Source organism: Camelus dromedarius, chromosome 19 (assembly GCF_036321535.1).
Source record: "Camelus dromedarius isolate mCamDro1 chromosome 19, mCamDro1.pat, whole genome shotgun sequence".
NCBI lineage: Eukaryota > Metazoa > Chordata > Mammalia > Artiodactyla > Camelidae > Camelus > Camelus dromedarius.
This window is the reverse complement of record NC_087454.1, coordinates 28,453,133-28,474,894: the sequence shown is the minus strand read 5'-3', so window position 1 is coordinate 28,474,894 and position 21,762 is coordinate 28,453,133. Positions and strand designations below refer to the sequence as shown.

At 52.4% G+C, this 21,762-nt stretch overlaps 2 protein-coding genes across 4 annotated transcripts; one reads left to right on the top strand and one right to left on the bottom strand.

Annotated features, from left to right (window-relative positions):
- Positions 1–99: 99 nt before the first annotated feature.
- MEA1 (male-enhanced antigen 1) lies at positions 100–1,885 on the top strand. Of its 3 annotated transcripts, none has more exons than XM_010979491.3 (4): positions 100–287; positions 701–980; positions 1,067–1,169; positions 1,490–1,885. In XM_010979491.3, the coding sequence occupies exons 1-4, from the start codon at positions 100–102 to the stop codon at positions 1,639–1,641; spliced, it is 723 nt and encodes a 240-aa protein (XP_010977793.2). In that variant the 3' UTR covers positions 1,642–1,885. The 3 variants fall into 3 exon arrangements, with proteins under 3 accessions (XP_010977793.2, XP_031290533.1, XP_031290534.1); XM_031434673.1 differs by having other exon boundaries at positions 165–243; XM_031434674.2 differs by having other exon boundaries at positions 241–350.
- PPP2R5D (protein phosphatase 2 regulatory subunit B'delta) lies at positions 1,767–20,219 on the bottom strand. The gene is made up of 16 exons (XM_031434664.2): positions 19,941–20,219; positions 15,190–15,267; positions 7,045–7,255; positions 6,597–6,796; positions 6,401–6,511; positions 6,187–6,279; positions 5,631–5,761; positions 5,436–5,495; positions 5,222–5,330; positions 4,955–5,008; positions 4,492–4,662; positions 4,260–4,387; positions 3,502–3,603; positions 3,346–3,418; positions 3,115–3,231; positions 1,767–2,961 (listed from the first exon to the last, which is right to left on the bottom strand). Exons 1-16 carry the CDS (start codon positions 20,193–20,195, stop codon positions 2,824–2,826), a joined length of 2,031 nt encoding a protein of 676 aa, XP_031290524.1. The 5' UTR covers positions 20,196–20,219; the 3' UTR covers positions 1,767–2,823.
- Between the last annotated feature and the right edge of the window lie 1,543 nt (positions 20,220–21,762).

The window sequence follows — 21,762 nt, the reverse complement described above, 5'->3', positions numbered from 1 at the left end:
CAGGAGTGGGCAAGAGCCGGAGGAGGTTCTGCACATGTGCAGTTGTGTCAAAGCCGCGAGACTTCTGGGTGATGTAGTCCTTCGTTGTCTGGGCAGAAGATGGTGGAGGCGGGACAAGGGGTGGACTATACGTCCTCGCTCGCGTCAATCATGAACGTGGGGCGGGGCTGGAGGACTAGTTGCCCCGGCACGTCCTGCCCCGCCGGAAGTGAAGGTGCGGGTTCGGCCGCGGGCTCTGAGCTGGTGAGGCGCGCGGAAGCACCGGTGCTGAGAATCAGCGGGGTCGGGTAGGGGACGTTGCAGCTGGGGCCATTAGAAGGAGCCCCTGGGGCCTGGAGGGCGTTTGTCAGGTGGTACTGATGAGAACCCCTTGGGGAGGAGAGAAGGGGCGGGTACTCCTTGTCTAGGGGAGCTTGTTTGGCAACCCGGAGTTCCTAAGTGAGTTGGGGGGAGGGGGCATGGCCTCCGGTTGGGCTGTTTTTTTAAGAATTGGCAGAGCAAGGCGGGTGGGCCCCGGCTGGCGATAAGAACCAACTTAAGAGGTGGAGCACTAGGAAAGGCTGAGGTGGGTGGGGTGCAGGAAGCTTGGGGCGTTTAAATGTTTTGTGGACGCAGGAGGAGACCACGGGAGATGGATGAAAGGCTGACGGTGGACCTAATTTCACCCAGTCCCTGTTCTCCTATCTCCTTGTTCTTGCAGCCCCTGCCTGATGGCAGCAGTAGTTCTAGGGGGAGACACCATGGGTCCTGAGCGTATCTTCCCCAGTCAGACTGAGGAACTCGGGCCACACCAGGGCTCTACAGAAGGTACTGGGGATTGGAGCAGTGAGGAGCCAGAGGAAGAGCAGGAGGAAACGGGGGCAGGCCCAGCTGGCTACTCCTACCAGCCTCTGAACCAAGATCCTGAACAAGAGGAAGTGGAGCTGGCACCGGTGGGAGATGGAGAAGATGTAGTTGCTGATATCCAGGACCGGATCCAGGTATGGTGGAGGAGACATTGTTCCTGAGCAGGTGAAGCTAGAACCCCTGCAGGGCTGGCCCTGAACTGCCTTCTCCGGCTCTGCAGGCTCTGGGGCTTCATTTGCCAGACCCACCATTAGAAAGCGAGGATGAAGATGAGGGGGGAGCTACAGCATTGAGCAACCACAGCTCTATTCCCATGGACCCAGGTAAGAGATCATTCTTTTATTCTGGAATAATTATAGAGGAAAGGGACTGGTTAGAGCCAGTAAAGGGAAATCACAGAGGAACACCCCATTTCTAAAACAAGTTTGTAATCTAAGATCCAGGTGAAATGATGTTCTTCTAGACTTGGGGGATCCAGCTGAAAATGCTATTCTTCTAGGCTTGGGGGATGAGCAGGCTTGCCTAGGAATAAAAAGGATTCAGTGACCTTGCTAGCCCAAAAGCTCTGGGTTAGTTCAGTGAGTGGAGAGGGGAGCTGTTCCCATTGTTTCTACCTGCAGCTGGTTTCTGCCTGTAATTTCAGAACACGTAGAGCTGGTGAAAAGGACGATGGCTGGAGTAAGCCTGCCTGCGCCAGGGGTTCCTGCCTGGGCTCGGGAGATTTCAGATGCCCAGTGGGAAGATGTGGTACAGAAGGCCCTCCAAGCCCGGCAGGCTGCCCCTGCCTGGAAGTGACCACCCTGAGAGCTGCCTTATCTCCCTGCATTCCAGGCCATGACCAGCACAGGACTGAACACATCTTGGTTGTAATGTCCATCTTCATCTTCCTGTCTCCCTTTCCACACCAAGGCAAATCAGACTTCTTCTCAGAGACCCACTTTATTCAGTTCTGTACATATGGGGACATCGGCCCAAGCCCAACCCACCATAGCATGTATCACTCTGTGGAGAATAAAGCACCCTATGTACACAGCCAAAAGCTGCACTGCCTGCGCCCCTGGAACCTGGGTCCAGCCCTTCCCAGACCCTTGCCCCTTCAAGGTGCCTAAAGTGGACAAGTGAGGGCCTGCCCACCATCATCACAAACAGGAAATAAATAGGTGTTGGGGGGAGCCATGCTTGGGGCACTGCTCCCTGCTTCCTTCCTCCCAGCTTTGGAACCATCAGCACAGGAAAGCAGTCAGCCCCAGGGAGGTCCCTTCCATGTCAGTGATCCCAGGGCTGCTGCTCACCAAAGAGGGGGCACAGGGTGGATGCTTGTTCATGCCCTTCTTTTGGTCCATCTGGGCTCTATTCACCCATCACCCAGAGCCTCTGGCTTTTCTCCTCCTGCCCTCCCACATTGTCTTGGTCAGGCAGGGAGCAAGAGGAAATCATGCAGCTCTGTCAGCCTGCACACTGCTGGAGCCAGGGGTCTATTTGTGCCTTTGGGGGTTGGCTCCCCTCCAGCTAACTAACTCCAGGGGCCAATGGGGCTTGACAGAGCTTTGGTGAGAATCATCTCCTGCTGTTCCCTATATGCCTGTAGTGGAGGGGGAGAAGGAGAGACATCTGGAGGTCAAATGAGACTGAAGGGGACAAAAGAGGAGCGTATGTATTCCCATGTGTATTTCTCAGAGCAGCCTCAGGTAGCTGTGGGGTGAGGAGGAGGAGGGGGCCAGGCATCCCCAAGTCATCTGAGCGCTGAGCATCAAGGTGCTCAGCCTGTCTGTACTAGCTGCAGGGAGTCATGAACACATTTGGGGGAGAAGAGGGACCACTCTGTGGGAGTCCCTGCTTCAAGTGCCGCATCCCCCTCCCTAGAGTAGAGAGGCACTGCCTTGCCCAAAGTCAGCCAGTGGGGAGCAGAGGGTGGAGGGCCAGGGCAGTGTCCCAGGGCTGAGTGGGCTGTGGCCCTGTGGCGGGAAGGTGAGGAGGTCAGAGAGCCTCCTGGCTGGCAGTTAGAAACTCTTCCGCCCGCTTGTGCGCCTCCAGTGCCTTGATGGTGTACACGTCCTGGGGCAGCTCTGACTTCCGCCGCAGCAGCACTTTCTCCTTCTTGATGTCCTTTAGCATCTGTGCGTGGGTACGTGGAAGGTGAGAAGTAGTGACCAATTCCCAAGAGCTCCTATTGTTCCCCCCCTTATTCCTTGGCTCTGCAGCTCCCATCTCCTCTGCCTCCCAGGGCTGTCTGTTCTTTCTGCTTCCCCTTCCCCCACACCCTCCCACCTGCACAGCCTCTGTCTCCACCGTCCTCTTCAGAAGCTGTATGTCCTCTGCTGTGGGGGTCTCAGTCTCCATCGAGTACACAGGGGGCAGTGGTGGAGGAGCTCGGAACATGGGATACTGAGAGGAAAAGAGGCATGGACCAGTGACTTCGCTTCCTGTTCCTCCTCAAACAAACCCTCCCCCAGCCCAAGCCAGACCCCTCAGTCCAGGGCAGTGGCAGAACAGTCTCACCTGGGGATTAAGTCGGGCCAGCTCCTCAATCTTTTGCCACATCTCTTCTCTTTCCTTCATTCGGAACCGGCCCCTGAGGGAGTAAAAGACAGGACTGGGGTTGAGAGAACAGCCCCCGGGCTGGAAGATGAACAGTCCCCAAGGAGAGGTACTCACTTCTGCTTCTCTGCCTTGTACTGTTGTGTACAGTCATCAAACAGCTTCTGATTCATCTCCATAAACAGCTTCAGGGCATTGTAAATCAGCCCGTGGATTGTCCTACCACGAGGAAGAAAGACGAGATACAGAAGGCATGAGCCCGCCCTCAGTGCCAGGACCGCAATTTGCTCTCCCACGAGGGTCTCTGCTGAGAGCTTTCTCATGTACTACTCCCATTTCACTAACCTTTGTAGTGTCAGCTCATCTCGCTGGCCAAGACATGTGACTTGAGATTGGCATTTACAAATATGGCTCTACCTGTCCATCCTTCCCCACACCCCATGCTCCAAGAGCTCCCTTCTCCCCTCTACTCCCTGCCCTCCAGCCCACACTGATGGCCTCCTGGCACCATGACAGACTGTCCACACCACGGCACACTTGCTTTTGGCAGGAAAGCCTTTTTTACAACACTGGGATTTAATACTAAGAGGATCACATCAGCTTCTCACAACATGGAATTAAATCTCCAAAGCTACGGAATATCTGACCTCAAGAAGAGATGAGACACAGGCCACTGCTCTGTTGCTTAGTAGCACAGATCTCTCACCTGAGTTATCTTTTTCTCCCTGGTCAGTCCCTCAAGGTCCTATTAATGTGCTGTGGGCACCAGCCCACTTGCTGAGGGACTAGATGAGACATTGGCTCTTGAGTTCATCCACACCCTCCCAGGTTCCAAAACCAGATCCCCACTGCCCAGCCCCTCCCCAGTTCCCTACTTGTTCCAGTGGCTCTTGGAGTTCCTGTAGAGCGCGGGGAACATGATGGGAAGGACCCGGGCAGCATTGTCACTTATCAGGCTCATGATGTACTCGTTGTTCCAGTAATAGAGTGCGCGCTCAGCCACCTGGTGGGGATGGGTGGGACTCAGTGGGGATACAGTTCACTTTGCTGAAGACCCTCCTGTTTTCTGGGAAGAAGGGCCTGGGATGTTCTGGGTCTGGGTCTCACCTGGAAATGGGGGCTGGAGACACACTTGGCAAGCTGGCGGAAGAGTGGTTCCATCACTTTGCTGAACTCTGAAGGTTCGATGACATCCAAAATCTCCTCTAGCTCATTCAGGAACATCACTTCCTTGGGGCTGTGGGTCTTGGGCCAGAACTTCAGAAGTCCCACAATCACCTGTGAGAAGAGGAGGACAAGGGGATAAAGTTCTCACTCAACACCTGCCTGATTCTCCAGGAGGCCTTCCTGCCCTCCCCCACATCCTGGTGGGCACAACTTGGGGGACCGCATGTTTCTGGCTTGGGTCTGTTTCCTAGGTGTACAGAGGTTTGACTGCTCCTCTAGAGAAGAAACCATGTCACCTGGCGGGCCATATCCCTCCTGAGCAGCTGCTTACAGCACCGCCCACTAGGTGCAGAATGGCAAGCACTGCCAGGGAGGTGGACCCAGGGCACAGGAGGGGAAGTACCGGCTCAGTGAGGCTGCTCTCCTTCTCCAGGAACTGTACCACACAGTACGCCAGCTGCAAAAAGTTGCAGTAGAAAGGAGATTATGAGGTGCAGGACTCAGAAGGTTGCAGAGAGGTTGGTGAAAGAAATCAAATCCCAGAACAGAAGGGAGGTGGAGAGGAATTATGCCAACTGCTCCCTCTGCCGCCCCATCGCAGGCTGGACCACCTCCCCTCCCTCCTTTTCTGCCACCAGGGTCAGGGATCGTGGGGAGGAGGGCTGCTCACCTGGGGGTGGTATACACTCAGGGACTTGACCTTGTGGAGGGGAAGCAGGACACGGATGAGGAACATCTTGTGTTCCTCCTTCAGGGGCAAGGCAAAGCCATTGATGATACTGGGAGTTAAGAGAGGGTTGTTAGGACCAAAAGGCCAGGTCCAAGCTCAATGCACCCACCCTCCCAACCTTTTCAGACATGTGTGCCTCTGCCCTGCCTCTCACCTGCCCAGGATCTCCAGGAGCTCAGCAATCCCATTGTGATGCTCTGTCTCATAGATGAACCTGAGGGAAGAACAGAGGCTCTCTTTGTCACCCTGAGGCCCCTCCAGCATCCTGAAGAGCCCCACCCGCCTCCTTTCTCCCACCCCACCTCAGTGGGGACTGGCTTTGCTCCTGAGCCCAGGCTCCTGGCCTCACCTGTAGAAGATGTGGTTGATCTGCCTACGGATATAAGCCCGGAGCCCCAAAAACTTGCCATAGATGCGATGCAAGATGGTCTTGAGGAAGTCCCGCTCTCGAGGGTCCTCACTATCAAACAGGTCCAGGAGCTGGGAGCAGGCGGGAGGAAAGGCTCCAGTGAGGCAGGAGCCAGGGAAGGCTGGGGCTGGGGTGACTTGGGTCCTGGCCAGGGAAGCCCAGAGGTTCTCTGGAGAGGGGTGTGGGGACAAGCCTCTGGGAAGAGTGAATCTATCAGATTGCTCTAACCCAGGTGACATCTGGGTATGCAAGTGTCCATGGCGGGAGAGGGGGAGGAGGTAACTGTGTTGCTTTTTTGTTTCCTTCCATTATGCTGGAAGCTTCTTAAGGGCAAAGTAGGTTTGTTTAACCCCCATAGTCAGTTTGTACCAGACACAGCTGAAACCCCACACAGTACCTATAGTCAGCAGAAGGAGCGGCTGGGACTGGAGTGAGGGGACGAGGGGCTAGAGTGCATGGACTAGAAGGAGGGGAGGCAGGAACTTCCAGGACTCACAGCAAGGACAAACTTCTGATCAATATACTTCTTGGCTATGTTTGGCTGGAAATCAGGAGACTCAAGGAAACGTAAGAAAAACTCATACACGAGCTGTGGGGAGAAAGGAGCATCCACTTAGGGGAACTCTCCAGGCACTGGGACGGCCCCCTCACTTCAAGGCTCAGGGTGCCCCATTTCCCGCAGCCAGGACACTGCCCCACTGCCCTGGTACCTGGAGATGCGGCCAAGCGGCTTCCAGAGTGGGCTCATCTTCCTCGGGGTCAAACTCGGCCCCAGTGGGATTCGATGAAGGTGGCAGCGTCCGGAAGAGGTTCACTGAAAACTGAGGGGCAGGGCCCAGGTGAGAGCTCCGTCCAGGCTTCTCCAGGGCCCCTGTCCTGCCCGCGTTCCCTGTTCCCTGTGCCCACCATGGTGACGGCCTCAGGGTAAATGGCCTCGGTGACAACATCGCGGCTGTGGGTGATGTACTCCACCATCTCGTTGAGCCCTGCCCGCTTCACCTCCTTGAATTTGAGGTCACTGAGTGGGTCTGACACAAAGTCAAAGAGGACGCAACACTGGCGTAGCTTCTGGATAAACAGCTCCTCCCGCTCCTGGGTGGGCGAGTCTGGGGGCAGGCGGGCCACAGTCAGATCTCCTCCAAGGTCCTTCACTGCTGTGCCCTCCTCGCCTTGCAAGGTGTTCCCCTACCCCTTCCTGCCACCATCCTGCTCCCCGGCCCCCCCAGCTCCAGTGCAACTCCCCCTCACATTCTCTAGAACTTCCATCCCCCCAAAATATCCCCAAACCTCCATCCTGCCAACATCACTGTGCCCAAGTCCTGGTGCCCCAGCCCCCTTGACCTTCCCCGAGTACCTTTCAGGGCAGGAAGCTTCTGCAGCTCTCGGTTCTTGCTGAGGTTGAAGCGGGAGGAACTTTGCCGCCGCTCCTTCTTGACAATCTGGGGCCCCCCTGAGTACTTGATCTTGCTGAGCTGCGTTGGGGGCGGTGTGCTGTTGCTGGGACGCTTGTTGGATGACGGCGGCTGAGGCTGGGGCTGCGGCTGGGGTTGTGGCTGGGGCTGGGCCTGGTCAAATGAGTGATTCACTGAAGTCCTTTTGCCAAGCTATACTTCCCACCCTGGGCCTGGCCCACCGCCCAGCCCCCTGGCCCCCAATCCATCTGTACAGGTCTAGGTGGCGAGCAGCTACCTCCTGCCCCAAAGGGGCCAAGGCCAGGGTCAGAGAGAACTACGGGCAGGAGCCCTGGAAGGCAGTGGTCAAGAAGGCATGTCTCCCAAGTGATGCCCGCAGCCTGTGCCTCATGGCCTTCAAAATATTCGTTCCTGTTCACGAACAGGCAAGGCTAATTGATGGACTGATGGCACTGTGAGTCAGAAAAGTGGCTCTCCTGCCTGCAGGGGTGGCAGTGGTGCAGGGGTGGGGAGATGCAGGTACTGACTGAGAAGGGCTGAGTGGAACCTTCCCAGTAATGGAAACATGCTATATATTGACTGACCTGGGAGGTGGTTCATAGCATAAGGATATGGAAAAATTCATTAAGCAGTACACCTACGATTATTGTATTTTATCATTTACTGACTGTGTGACATTCTTCAGTTAAAAGGTAAAAGAAATTCTTTCCGATGTCTCAGTAGTTTAACTACTAGAAATATTGCTTAAGAAAAGTCCTAAATATAAAAAAAGGCTTTGTGTGAACACACTTTCTACAGTCTTATTTATAACAGCAAATACATAAATAGACATGGAAAACCATGGAGTTAAAATTATGTTTATGAAAACTATGTACTAAATGTAATCATACATGGTTCGACTGTGAAAAATATTACCCAAAATGTGTGATAAGTATTCTGAGAGGAAGGGAAATGCCTGCATGGAGGTATAAGACACTAGGGCCTTAATTTTCCAAATCAGGAAGTCAATAGATAATATCTAGAGCTCAAAATTAAAGTAAAAGAATCTTATTTGGAGTATAAAAGTCAATCTGCAAGGAAAGAATTAGGAGTTGAAAGTGACTGCCACAAAACACCGGAAGAAGAGGGGCTGGAGACGGGCCCTTTTCATTACAAGCCCAAGAGTATTATCTGTACCTGTTATCACAGTGATAAAAATTATAAACAAAACAAAAAGCCTACAACGATGGAATGAAGAAAACTGCTTCCTGTGCTAAGTTAAATAGGGACAACACAAACCTGTATATACAAAATGAGCCCACGCACATTAAAACACATGCATAGAACCCAAAACCCAATTAAGAAAAAAAAAGAACTGCGTTGTGTTTGTGACTTATCTCCTGTGATGGCAGAATGATAGATGACTTTTTCCTACTTCCACATTTTTTACAAGCTGACACTGTTTATATTACAATGGGAGAAATAACAGCTAATTTCCAAAAGCTATTTCTTTACTTCCTCCCACACATGGGTGTCAGAGCCCCATGAATCCCACCTGCAGAAGCCCACCCACAGGTACTGCTCAGATAACCCCCTGCTGGGAGAGGGGAGAGGCTGAGCCACAGGACAGCCCTTGCCCACAACGAGAGGACAGACTGCAGCAGAACCAGAGGAGTGAGATCACATCCAGCCGGGTATCCATCCCACAGGAAAGTAGTCCTCCCGTCCTCACATCTGCCATGCCCACCTCCTCCCCAGCCCCTACTTCAGACAGAACGGGAGAAGAGGAAATCCTCTGGGATGAGGGGAGGGAGGAAAACAGAAATGTTATGCTGTGTATGCTCTTGAATTTTTTATAGAAACAATTATATCAAGCTTGTGACCTATCTGGGGATCAGAGACAGGAGAGGAGCACTGGGTCCAGCCCTGGGGCAGGCCTTGAGGTCTAGTGTAGCTCATGACCACTCTGGCCATCTGGCCCTCTCCTGCACCTGAAATGAGCCTGAGACACCAATTCGACCAGGGGAACACAAAGAAGTAGGGCAAGAGCAGTAGTCACACACCTCCCTTGCCGTGACCACACTCAGCCAGCGGGATTCTGGTTGCACAGGGCAAGGCACCCTGGAGTCTGGGGTCTCGCTTCCTGTATGTGGTGGATGGATCACTCCTCAGTGGAAGATAGGGGAGAGAGACAGAAGGCTGGGGGGCCAGGGCCTGGTGTGCATCAGGCTGTCCCCTGCTTCAGGCCTCCATTTCTCTGTGGCAGGAACAGCCAAACCCTTATCTGTGGAGCTTAAGAGTCAAGAGCACAGACTTGAGCCTGACTACCTGGGTTTGACTCCTGGCTCTGCCATTTATTAGCTGAGTAACCTCCAGGAAGTCCCAAGGCCCCTGTGTGCCTCACTCTCCTCATCTGTAAGATGGGGATGACAATAGTACCGAGCTCACAGGGTTGTCATAAGGATTTAAATGAACAGCTTATGGCACACAGAAGTGCTTTATAAGCAGCTATTATTATTATTATTATTATTATTATTATTATTATTATTATTATTTTATTTTATATTCTATCCCTGGATTTTAGGAGTACAGCCTGGAAATTCTTGAAACCAGCACACCTCAGATACTCCTTAGAGTTTGTTATCCTCCTTGCTTTAAAATGGGGGAACCCAAGATAGCAGTGCATCTTTCAAGACCCACCTTCTTCCAAAAAGCCTTCTCAGATCAGTCCGGGCCTTGCGTATCCCTCCGCCCCAACCTCCCGACACTACTCGTCTGCTCCATTGGCTCTGTGATCATCGCCAGTGGCACCTCTTGCTCAAGCTGTTCACATGTCATCCTCCCACTAGAAAGCAAGTCCCTTGAAAGCCAGGACCCTGGTTTGTAACCCTCTGGGTCTCCTCAGCACTGGCATGTAACAGGCATTTAACAAATGCTTGGTTGCTTGATTGATGGGGACGCCAAGCCCAGGCATGTCCCCACAGGCCCCTCCTGTCCTGACTTGGGAACCCTCAGAACTGAGCCCTGCACAGTGAGGGGAGCAGAGTGGGAAGGAGAAACACTAGTGAGACAGCGGCAGCTGAGGAACAAGACTCAGGAAGGACACGCCTCTCCCTCCTCCCAAATAAGATGCAGACACCCTGAACCACTGAGGGACATTCAGAGAAAAGAGGCATTCTTCCCAGAAAGGGCAAAGCCAGGCCTCAATTTTCGCTGCTAATGAGGAGAGGGATGGACTAAATCAGTAGGTTGCCAAACATTCTCCAAGTAAGGTTTCAAGAGAACAGAGGTTGCATGGCTGAAAATCAAAGTTTAAAAAAACCACCCAATGAGTTGATGCCTAAGGTCCCTTCCCCACCAGGATGGCGGTATTGAAGGCTGGAGAGAAGCTGAGCCGGCTTAGCCCACCCCACCCCCACCCCACTGGGCCACCCTGGTTTTATAACGACCATTGGCTCCCAGGCCCCAGATACAACAAGCATCTGAGAGACAGCTGGTCCGGCCAGCAAAACCCGGGTCTGTTCACTCTGCTTATGAAACGTACTCGTCAGAAGGGCGGTATGGGTGTAGGGCAGCAACTCACTCATGCTCAACCCTTTCTCCCAAAAGCCCGAGCTTCCGACTTCTCCTTTACTGACATGGGCTGGAGACTAGGTGTCCCCAGGAGAACCTTCTGCAGCCATCAGGGCATGGGTGGACACTGACCAAAGGCAAGCTGGCCAACCTGCCCACTACCTGCGCCTGTGTCCTGCCTGGTCCCACTTCTGAGACTCCGTAGTGGCCATCTCTTCTGCCTGAAGAACCTCCTCCTCCCACTTCTAAACTCGCAACAGAATCTGAACTCCAAGAAGCCTTCCTAGATTCAGGCCTCTGGTATCAAGTGGGGCTTTGAATTTCCACTCCACGCTCACACTCAAGAGGCTGAGACCAAGCTTGCCCACTCTGAACCAATCCTATTCCAACTTGATGCTAACACAGCCACTGGTCATAACTAAACTCATATATTTAAATATAGATAAAGTAGGACGCAGGAATGTAATTTAAGCACAACAGAAAGTACTATAGGAGAAAGGCAAAAGATAAAATTATCAGTGAAAAACAGAGATTAATGTTACAGCTTTTGCATAATGAATTAACTAGCAGAATAAAGATCATTTTAGTTTAAAACCCTGAAAATCAGAGAGGCATTCTCTCCTGTACTGACATCTAGAGCTCTGTCTGGCTGGGCTTCATTCAGTCCTTCCTTCATTGATTCAATAAACATGCTACGTATTAGAGAGTAACAGGTGACTAAGACGTGGCCCTTGTGGGCAAGACAGACAGGAAAGCGGCCATTAGAGCCAAGGCATCACAAAACCAGAGGCCAAAGGATGCGGGAACACAGAGGGTTGGGTGACAACATGTGCCTGAAGATTAAGGAAAGTCATCCCTGAAGATGTGACCTTGGATTTGACATGGATTTAGGCAAAGAAAGAAAGGAGAGAGAGAAAGCAGTCCAGGCCAATGGGAGGGCATCCGTACGGGCCCTGAGCCATAAAAAGCCTGTCATGTTGGAAGACATCAAGTCTGAGGGGCAGGACACCACGAGGGGCACTGGAAGAACGGGGAGGGGCAGCTCAGGACGGCCGGGGGTGCAAACCTGAATTTATGAGCAATGAGATGCCAACAGGGGTTTTTAAGTTAAAGGACAGATAAGAGCAAAAATGTTTTTAGGATAACAACTCTGGCTACAAGGATGTCAGGGAAGTTGGGGAGATTGGGATCGTGTCTTCCTCCCTCTGTCCCTGCTCCCAGAACTCAGGACAGGGCACAGCACATAGAAAAGTCCACAGCACTGAACTGCTTTCTCTGAAGACAGACCAGGAAAGACCACTGGCCTACAGTAGTGGCAGGTCCCACTGAGTCTGTCCTAACCTCTCAAGGCTCCTTTCCATGGTAAGACTCTTCTAGAATCTCAGAACCAGCGTATCAGGTCATTGAGAACACAGGAAAACTGGCTCCCAAGGCACACAGACCTGGGATGAATTCCAGCTCTGCTGTTTCACTGTCGAGTAAAAGCTATTTACTGTCACTGCGCCTCAGTTTCGTCTGTACAATGGGGATGATGATGATAACAGATGACCTCAGGGGAGTGTTGTAAAGATTAAATGAGAAGACTGTAAGATTAAATGCATGCAGAGTACTTAGCTCAGTTCCTGGTACAGAGGGTCCCCCCAAAATTCATGTCAACCCAACATCTGTGAATGTGACCTTATTTGGAAACGGGGTCTTTGTAGATGTAATCAAGCTAAAATGAGGTCACACTGGATTAGGGTGAGCCGTAAATCCAACATGACTGGTGTCCTTATAAGAGGGCGGAAATGTGGACACAGAGACTCAGGCATACGGGAGAACGCTGAGTGAGGACGGAGGCAGAGACCAGAGGGGGGCATCGACAAGCCAAGGGACGCCAAGGATTGCACAGCCACCAGGTACTAGGAGAGAGCCACAGGAGAGGTTCTTTCCTAGAACCTCAGAGGAACATGGCCTGCTGACACCTTTAGTTCAGACTTCTGGCCTCCAAAACTGTGAGAGAATAAACTGCTGTTATTTTAAGCCACCCAGCTTGTGGTAATTAGTTTTGGCTGCCCCAGGAAACTAATACACAGGTAATTGCTCAATAAAATAAATGTTGGTTGCTATAATTATTATTAGGATCCACCGGAAAGACTGACAAATGCTGGACGTTGGGTAAATTTGGCTGTGACAGCCCAAAACTGGGGACTAGCAAAAGGGCAAGAGAAGGAGGATACCAAACAGCTTTTGATGACCTGGGCCTCCCAGCCTGGCAGCCAACTATTCTACTGTCCCTCTGCCTGAGGCCACTCTGCTTGGGGCCATGTAAGTACGTTTCCCCCAAAATCATGGAGCAGAATTCCTGCAGCTGCCTCAACCAGGTGAGCCCTGAGCAGCGTTTCACAAAGCAGAGCCCAAGGTGAACGCAACACGCTCCTTTTCCAGAGGGCAGTGGAGAAATCACATCAGCTGCGCTCAGCAGACTTAACCTGCTTCGTTTGCCTTTATCTGCCTACCCACAAAAGGGGAGGTTGTAAGGTTCCTTCCAGCTCTCATCTGAAGTTGGTTTGTTTCCTCATTCACTCACTGATGCATTCAGATGCTGGTGCCTCAGGTGTGTGTGCCAGGCCCTTTGGCATGAGCGAGAGCCTCTCAGGGCTCACGTGTTAACACAGGAGACAACTGATACACAATGAATTCCCACGGAACTGTTCCATTACAGCTGTGGTTAAGCGCGGCTGTGGTGTGGTGCTGGGTGCCAGGAGCCCTGAGTGAGTCCTGGGCCCGGGGATGGGGGTGGGTGGTTCAGGAAATGACAGGCAGTCTGTCTAGTAACTCAATAGGCAGGAGTATCCTGATGTATCTTCATAAAAGCAATGGAAGTCATGAATACTAGTTGATACAGTTCAAATAAAGACATCTTCACAGATCTTCAAGAAAAGCATAGGCTACTCCTCCCTAAAAGGTCATAAAGTTAATGTACATCCATGTTTCCTAAGTTATTAGCCTCTATTTTGTAAACCATAGAAATCACAATTCTCAGATCAGTATATCAGAAGAATAAGAATGCTTCTGAATTCCTGTAATCTGTATTTTGACTTAGGATCATACAGTGCATTGTAAAAGGCTTTATTTAGACTATCTGTGAACTTAATATATGTTAATTAATAAAACTGAATGGTTTTAACATGTTAAAAAAAAAAAGGTGAGAGATGGGAAGCAGCCCCTGAGCTATTCCTTCCTGTCCCTTTAAATCCTGTTTCTGAGTCTCTTGCCGCTTTGAATGTCAATTGCCTTGCCGCCTCCCAACCACCTTCCCAGCGGGGTCCCGCATGTTATGGGCTCCTGAAGGGGAGACTGAGCCTGGAGGGTATGCTCCCCAGAAGCATCTCCTGGTGATCTGTGAACCCTGGGCACCAGCACACAGGTGTGGGCCTCCTTCCCTCACAGTTCATAGTCTGCTGGGGAGAAACACATCCAGGAAAAAACAGTGCCAGCACTGAGGGACAAGGACTGGCCTAGAGACATGTCTGGATGCCAGTGTAAGTGCAAAGGAAGAAGGAATTTTGCTTCTGTGGTCCTCAAGTCCCATGTCTGTAAAATGGGGAAAACCTACCCAGCTTCCTCTGATTATTCAAGTAAAATGATGGCTGCAGGTGTGAAAAGTGCTTGGCTCTCCTTGGAGGTGATGGGGCCAGGAGTACCCAGAAAAATCTAAATCCAGAGTTAACCCCAATCAAACCCTTGTTAACTGATCTCCTCTCCCCTATCCAAACCACAAGACCTGCCCGTCATTAGAGCGCTCCGCTGCCTGGTCGCCTCTGTCCCTCTGAACAGTTTAGAAAGGGAGGGAGGAAGCACAAAGACCAACGGTCACCAGCTTCCGGGTAACACAGGCGCTTGCACCACATGCTCCCAGGACTGTTCACCATCCAGAGCATCCCACTAAGCACACTCCCAAACTTCCCAAGACACACTACACTCTGAATTTCCTTAAGTGCCCTGCCTCCTATGCACGCTTCTATTGCCATTTATTGCTTTACAGCCCTAGACTGCCAAGCTGTGCCGACCTCTGCTCACGACAGTCCTTCAGTAGCTCCCATCTGATTGGGACCAAGGGCCGTGGACCCAGCCCTGCTCGACTCAGGGACACCAGCCAATCCCCACCCCCTGCCCTGCCCAGAGCTATGCTGAACCCACTCACCACCCCACTGAGCAACCAATGTACTTTTTCCCTCCTCCCCAGGACCCCTAGCTTTTTGCCCTAAGAGGGAAGGAATTCTCAACACTCCAAGTTGGTAGGCAGAGAATCGACTTTCACAGGAGTCGCTGGGAAGTGGGAAGAACTGGAGGGCTTATTTGGTCCATAGCAGCCAAAGGGAAAGCCTGCCGGAGGGCAGTCTGGACGGGCTGTCCAGGCCCCTCCCTGGCTATGAAAGCCTCTTTCCCTTCTGCCCGGATAACCTCTGGCCCCCTGGGATCCCTCACCCCACTGGCCATGAAGAGCTGGAGCGCACCTGCACTGTAACTAAGGCTGTGCCCAAGTTCATTACCTCTTCAGTGCTCTCGCCTCCACCATCTTTGCCCGAGCTGCTGGGCTTGGCCGTGCCTTTGGCAAGCTTGGGAGGCTCCTGCAGGGAGATGAGGGAAGAGTTAGCAGATGCTGGGCAAGGGAGAGCCTTATCCACATCCCTTAGGTATTTGTTGTAATTCTCCTCCGTCAACTGAATCAGTCCATCAGTCAGAACCACTGAGCTCCTAACTTGAACCTGAGGCAGTGGGGATGGGAGTTAGGGAACACACAAGGAGACTCAGTCCCTCCAAGGTGCCAAGGAGTTTAGAATCTGGTTAGGAAGACGTCTCTAAGACACGACAATTCAGCATGACCATGCTCTGTTGCCTCACAAGGCTGGTGTATGTCAAGCAAGAACCAGGGTGAGGAGTCTTAAGGGAAAAGTATCACAGAATGAGCTGCTCTGACTGGTTTCTGGCTAAATCGGGCAGAGGGGGCTTGAGGTTCTCATGCTGGAGGGGAGGGAGTCACCATTCTACCCTCAAGGCCACCTGCAAAGACCTGGAATACCATTTTTGGATGTCACAAATGGCACCCAGACTAGAAAGTGCTACTGGCATAATCAGGGGGGCCCAGGGATGACAACAGGTACAGGATTGGCCCAAGAGTGCCTCGGCAGACAAGCGCAGAGACAGGGACGGGGGGAGCCCTGAATGGCTACAAAAAGTGAGCACTAGTCCGAAGTCTCCCTCAGGAACCAGGCCACTGGCTCAGAGCACTGACCTGCCCAGCATCTCTTCCTATCCTTCCGGCCAAAAAAAAGCAACTGCCCAGGGAAAGGATGGGGAAAATGTGAAAAATACTTGGGGATTTAGGTCTCCCTACAAGCTCAACACAAATCACCCATGTGCTGTGGCTGTCACGGCAGCTCACGCGACCTGCTGTCCAGTTAACAGAACTGTGCAGAGTAGTTGGCTCTGGGGGACACAGAACCGCCCCATCCTTGGCACTGATGGGGCCATTCTGGATGATCTGGTTCAGTCGGGGAGCATCAGACATTGGGAGGGACAAAGACACATGCTAGGTTTTCTTCGGGAGAAATACAACCCATACTGGGAGTAGATTCAAAAGCATGTCCTGAGAGCAACAGCTGCAGGAACTGGGAGAGTTAACAATGGAAGGAGGAGTCACGGCGGGTGGGGTAGCAAGAGAGATCTTTACAAATAAATGAACGGCTGTCATGTGGACTAAAGATGCAACTTGTTCTGTGTGGATCCAGAGGCCCAAGAGCCAGGCTGAAAGGGCAGGAAGAGACTGAGGCTCCAAAAGAGGAAGACTTTTCTCCAGGAGCAGCTGCACAGAAAGCAGCTGCCTGGTGAGGCTGTGAGTCCCCCAATCCTGAGAGTATTCAAGCAGAGGTGCATTCAAGTCACCCTCACCCTGCCGAGGCACGGCGCACAAGGGACTCAAGCCTTAAATGAAGATCGGGTTGGAGGACCTTGGAAATCACTTCCAGCTCTGAGGTTCTGTGACTTGACAGCACCTGAGCCCCTTCAGTAAGAAGTGTTAAATCAAGTATTTGTGACAATGAGGGCAAAAGGATTTCGGGGAGGAGAGAGCTTCCTGTGGGCTGGAGTCCGGGGGCGGGGAGGCAGAAAGCCACTCCCAGGCGTGGAGCAGCCCAAGGCAGTCACACCCGCAGGGCCCCTCACAGTGGGCTGAGCGCGCTCCCAGTGCCCACCGCCCAGGCTGGGCACACTCATTGCTTGCCAAGGGGCCAGGGAGCGGTGCAGAGTGGTGGGTGGAGGGGAAAAGGATGAGGGGGGTGAGGGCAGGATGCAACACCTAGGTGACCATCTGCACACACACCCCAGACGTGGGCCTCTCGGACAAAGCTGACCCATCTGCACACACACCTCATCTCTCTATGTGATCATAAGCTCCTCATTCCTTTTTGTACTCCTCCACCCACCCTACAGCACTCAGACACATCTCTCAGGGAACGTGTCAAAGAGAAATCCCGGCTGCCTGGGTGTGTGTAGGTGTGTGGAGGCATGGGGAAACCAGGCCCGCCACCCCTGCTCCCTGGCTCCTGCAGAACAGGTGACATGCACACATTTCAGCCCAGCCCATCATCAGGTGCACAGCCTTGTGGTATGGAGACAGTCCGGTGGTCCAGGCCCAACTCTTACTTGCTAGGTAAGCATGGGCGAGTCAACTACTCTCACCAAGCTACAGTTTCCTATTCTATTGAGTGCTGACAATCATAGTCCCTAATTCCCTTTAGCACAGTGTCTGGCACGTGAAAACCTTAATGTCAGTCAATGTCATTACTATTATTATGAACAAGAAGAAAGCAGGAGGGGACAGGGGCACCCCACCCAGGAACTTAAAAGAGAGAAGTCCCAGATTAGAACATGTGGGAAGAAGGATGCAAATACTCGCAAAGACTGACTTTTCACCCATCCATTAAGTGCCTACTGTGTGCAAGAGAGATGCCAAACCAAAATGGAGCTTAGTTATTATCTCAAGGGTGAAGAAAAGACCTGTCTTAAATTAATTCCAGTCCAAAGGAACACAAAAGGGCCATAAGTGACCTACCAAGTGTTCTGCAAATTCAGGAGAGGAGAGAGAGCTCACCCCCAACTGGGGGTTCAGGATGGTCTTCAGGGAGGAGGCTGTGAGGTTTGGCAAGGAACGGGACCAGCAGAGACAAAGGAGAAAGGGGAGGGGTGACGGATAAGCAATACAGATCCTCCATCCCCCCTCCTCTTTGCCCCCACCCCACCCCGGCAAACCCCAGTCACATTGTCAGGACTTGTCGACCACTGAAGGAGGCCAAGTGCAACTAGAAATCAAAAACAGAGTTAAACCTTCAAGGGGATCAGAGATGCCTGGCCCCATGCACCCCAATCCTTCCAATACTGTTTCCCAACCAAACATTTACACCTGTAGTCCTAGCAAGACTAAGAATTTTTCTTCTTCTCAATCCTCTAGTAGAGAAAGGCTTTCTGTGGATGGGGCAGTATCTGTTCTATCAGATGAAAAACTACAGATAGGTGCGGAACCTCCGCAGCTTTCCTAGAAATTCCATGCCTTCCACACTCCTGGAAGGAGCCCCCCAGCCCTTGATGTGGCTGATCTGTATGTGCATCATCCACAGCTAAGCTGCCCAAACCACCTCAGCATGCCCAGTCCCCAAGGACATGGAGCCCGGGGAGGGCACACAAACCCGCCTAGCACAGCACCCCAGGAAGTTCTGTGCTTGCTACACCATCACCAACCCGACACTCAGAACTTTAGGCCCTGAGAGGTTATGGGGACAATCCAGAATCAGAGCTTCCTGGCAAACTTACAACAGCCCCCAGATAAACACTTTAATTGATAAGGTCAGAGACGGCAGCCCAGCAACCCAGCCAATCAGAAGGCAAATGAAAGCAAGACACCACGGGGTCATAAAGTGGGTGTGCAGAACACCAGGCCAGAGCCAGCGCCCACCATAAGGGGCCAGCCCTAGGAGAGGAGAAGCTGGCGGAGGCTGGAACTGGTATCCTAGCATCCTCTGTGTGAGTCTGTACCTCAAAGGAACCACACCTCTGAGTCAGACCTCAGCAACAGCAGGAAATAGAGGGTAGAGAAAGACAGGGACGAAGAGGGGAAGGCGGTTCGGAGGTAGAAGAGGAAGGTGAAAGAAGGCAACAACATTCAGAGACAGTCTGTGTCAGGACACCAGGACAAAGGCAAGGGTGTCCAGAGGTTGCTGCCCTGTGGGGTAAGAAGAAAAACTAATCTGATAGTGAGGGCAGAATCCCAATTTAAGGATGTTGTGGCCCAGGAAAGAGAGAAACCCAGCGCTGGAAAAGGAAAAATACAAAGGTTATCCTCAGATTAGGAATAAGAGGAGGAGTCTGCGCAGATTAGGAAAGGTGACCGGTTTAGGATTAACCTGGGAGTGGGTTGATGCCTGTTAGAGGGGCTTTGGTACAAAAGAGGCCATTAAGTCAGGAAATCTGATGTTACAGCTGGGCCTCCAGCAGGCTGTGTGACCTTGGCCAAGTCCCTTCCCCTGTCCCCTTGTCGGGGCCTCAGTCTCCTCATCTGTATCACTAGGGATTGCACTGAATGCGCTCAGACACACTGACGTTCTGAGATTCCATCGGCAGAAGGAAGGGCTCAGTCCTGGCTTACAAGTTTGTGTGTTAAGGAAGAACTAGAGGGAGGGGCCTAGGCCAGATTCGGTGTAGGAGAGAGAAAGCAGAGCCGTTCTAGGTCAAGGAGCTTGGCGGGGAGGGAGAAGGGGCTGTAGGGACGGTGGAGAAAGCAGGCCCAGGCCCAGGCGGGTGAGAGGAGGAGGGAAGAGAAGGGGCTGCGCGGGGTTGGGGAGGGGGGTGGTCAGTTTTGGAGGGAGGTGCTGTCTCAGAAGAAGGGCTGTCCCAAACGGCAAACGGGTGGGGGATGGGGAGGTGATGGGGGGAGAAAAAGCAGGGGAGTGACCTGGGAGTGAGGCAGGATCAGGAGGGAGGAGGTTACCCTGGGCCAGGGGTCGGTGCACGGAGGAGGGGAGGGAGGTGCATGTGGGGGGACTCCATCCTGGGCAAAGGGTGAGAGATTTCCCAGCTGCGGCACAGGCTAGGGGTGCGACCAGCAGCGGGGGCGGAGGGCTGGCCCTGGGAGTCCTCCGGGGGCCGGACGGGAGGGTCAGTCTGGGGCTGTCCCGGGCCTGGCTCGGGCCCCTCCCAGAGCTCCGCGCAGGCCCCAAGGCGGAGGCGCGAGGAAAAGGGCCACGCTCACCTTCTCCTTCTTCAGTTTATAGGGCATCTCGGCCCGTCCGGACCCGGCCCGGCTCCTGCGGCCCCGCTCCGGCTCCGGCTTTGCTCGGCCGCACTCGGCCCGCTCGGCTTCTCTTCGCCACCGCCTGCGCGCTGCGCCCCGGTCGAGCGGTATCTGCGCCTCCAATTGGCCGGAACTCTTACAAACCTGCCTGACAACCAGGAGCCGCCTTCTCCGATTGGTCGCTGGAGCCAAGCGGCTTCCTTTTTTTCTCATTGGAAAGGAAGAGTACAAACCGCCAGGGTTCGGCTCCCAGAATTGGCTGAAGTGGAAGGTCCCGCCCTAAAGGGGGTCGAGCTTAGCGTGGGAGGCGGGGGTCAGGGGAAACCCGGGTTTAGCACCAAGTGCCGCACTTAGGCGTCTGCTGTGCGTCGGCTTCGGCCATTCTTCGCAGCCCTTTCCCTTTCCCCACTGCTACTCCGCCCAGTCCGAACTGAAGGAAAGAAGCCCTAAAATGAAGGGTACCTTTTGTCATCAGGGTAACGTAGCACTAATTGCCTACGCAAAATTGGTGGAGAGAGTTCCCATAAGTCCTCGAGGGCATCTGTTTCCTAGGAAAGGCTGGAGGAGTTTCAAAGGGGAAGCCTGGCAGATCGGGGCTGGGGTGAAATGAGATGAGAATCCCGAGTTTGTTGCAACTTTGGACAGAGGATCCCCTGTCCTACTGCACTGGGGCTAGGGAACCAGCTAGACCTGAGCACTTGCGAATGCAATGGAAATGCTACCTCATTATTGAGTGTCTGACGAAATGCATCCCTTACTCTCCACCCAGCCCAAGCCAGTGTCCTATGGATAAGATCAGTTCCTGCCCTCAAGGAGTTCACAGTCTGGTGAAGTTCACAGTGGTGTATAAGCAGATGATTAAGATACAATGTATTAAATTACACAAACCTCGAGGTGGCTGGAGTATGTTTCAGAAAGTCAACTCCAGTAGCCGATTGACTTGAAGAAACTGCAGAAGGCACAAGAATCTGCCTGTAGTCCTCGCAAAGGAGAGCAATGTTATAAAGCAGTGGCCATAGGCATGGAGAAGAAAGGACAAAATTGGGAAATGTGTAGAATCAACAGGATTTGGTGATTCATCGGATTGTGGGAAGGATGGTAAGGGAAAGGGAGGGGTCGAGGATGACTTCTGAAAGCCGTCAGAGATGTAGGAGGAAAATTGGTGTCATGATGGCAAAGGAAGTATAAAAGGATTGGTCAATAGTGTCAGGTTAATGCCAGAGAAAGGCTGAGTAAGATCAAGATCAAACAGTATCACCTATATTCTGCAGTTAAGAGGTTACAGGGGAATCTTTGCAGGAAAGTTTCAGAAGAGTGGAAGGAAAGTTATAGTGGGTTGAAGAGTAAGCAAGAGGCATGGAAGTAAAGGCAACAAATCAAGGCTCCTGGTTATCTTACAGAAGTAATATTTGGCTTTCAATAACTAATGATAGGGGCAGGGTATAACTCAGTGGTAGAGAGAAGCTTAGTGTGCACAAGGTCCTAGGTTCAATCCCCAGTACCTCTATTAAAATAAATAAGTAAATAAATAAACCTAATTACCTACCCCCCAAAATATTAAAAAAAAGAAAAAAACTAATGACGATTTCAAGGTAATGCAGAGTGGACAGCATGCCAACCATTATTTGCTGGGGGAAGAGCCTGGGAGGAAAGGATGTTTATTTGTGGACAAATATTTGTGTCTGTCTGTATGGGTGCTGACCTAAGCAGGATACCAGATGTATTTACCCATTCCCAAGGCCTCAAGGAGCACTATAGGCCTGAGGCCTGGATCTTGCCT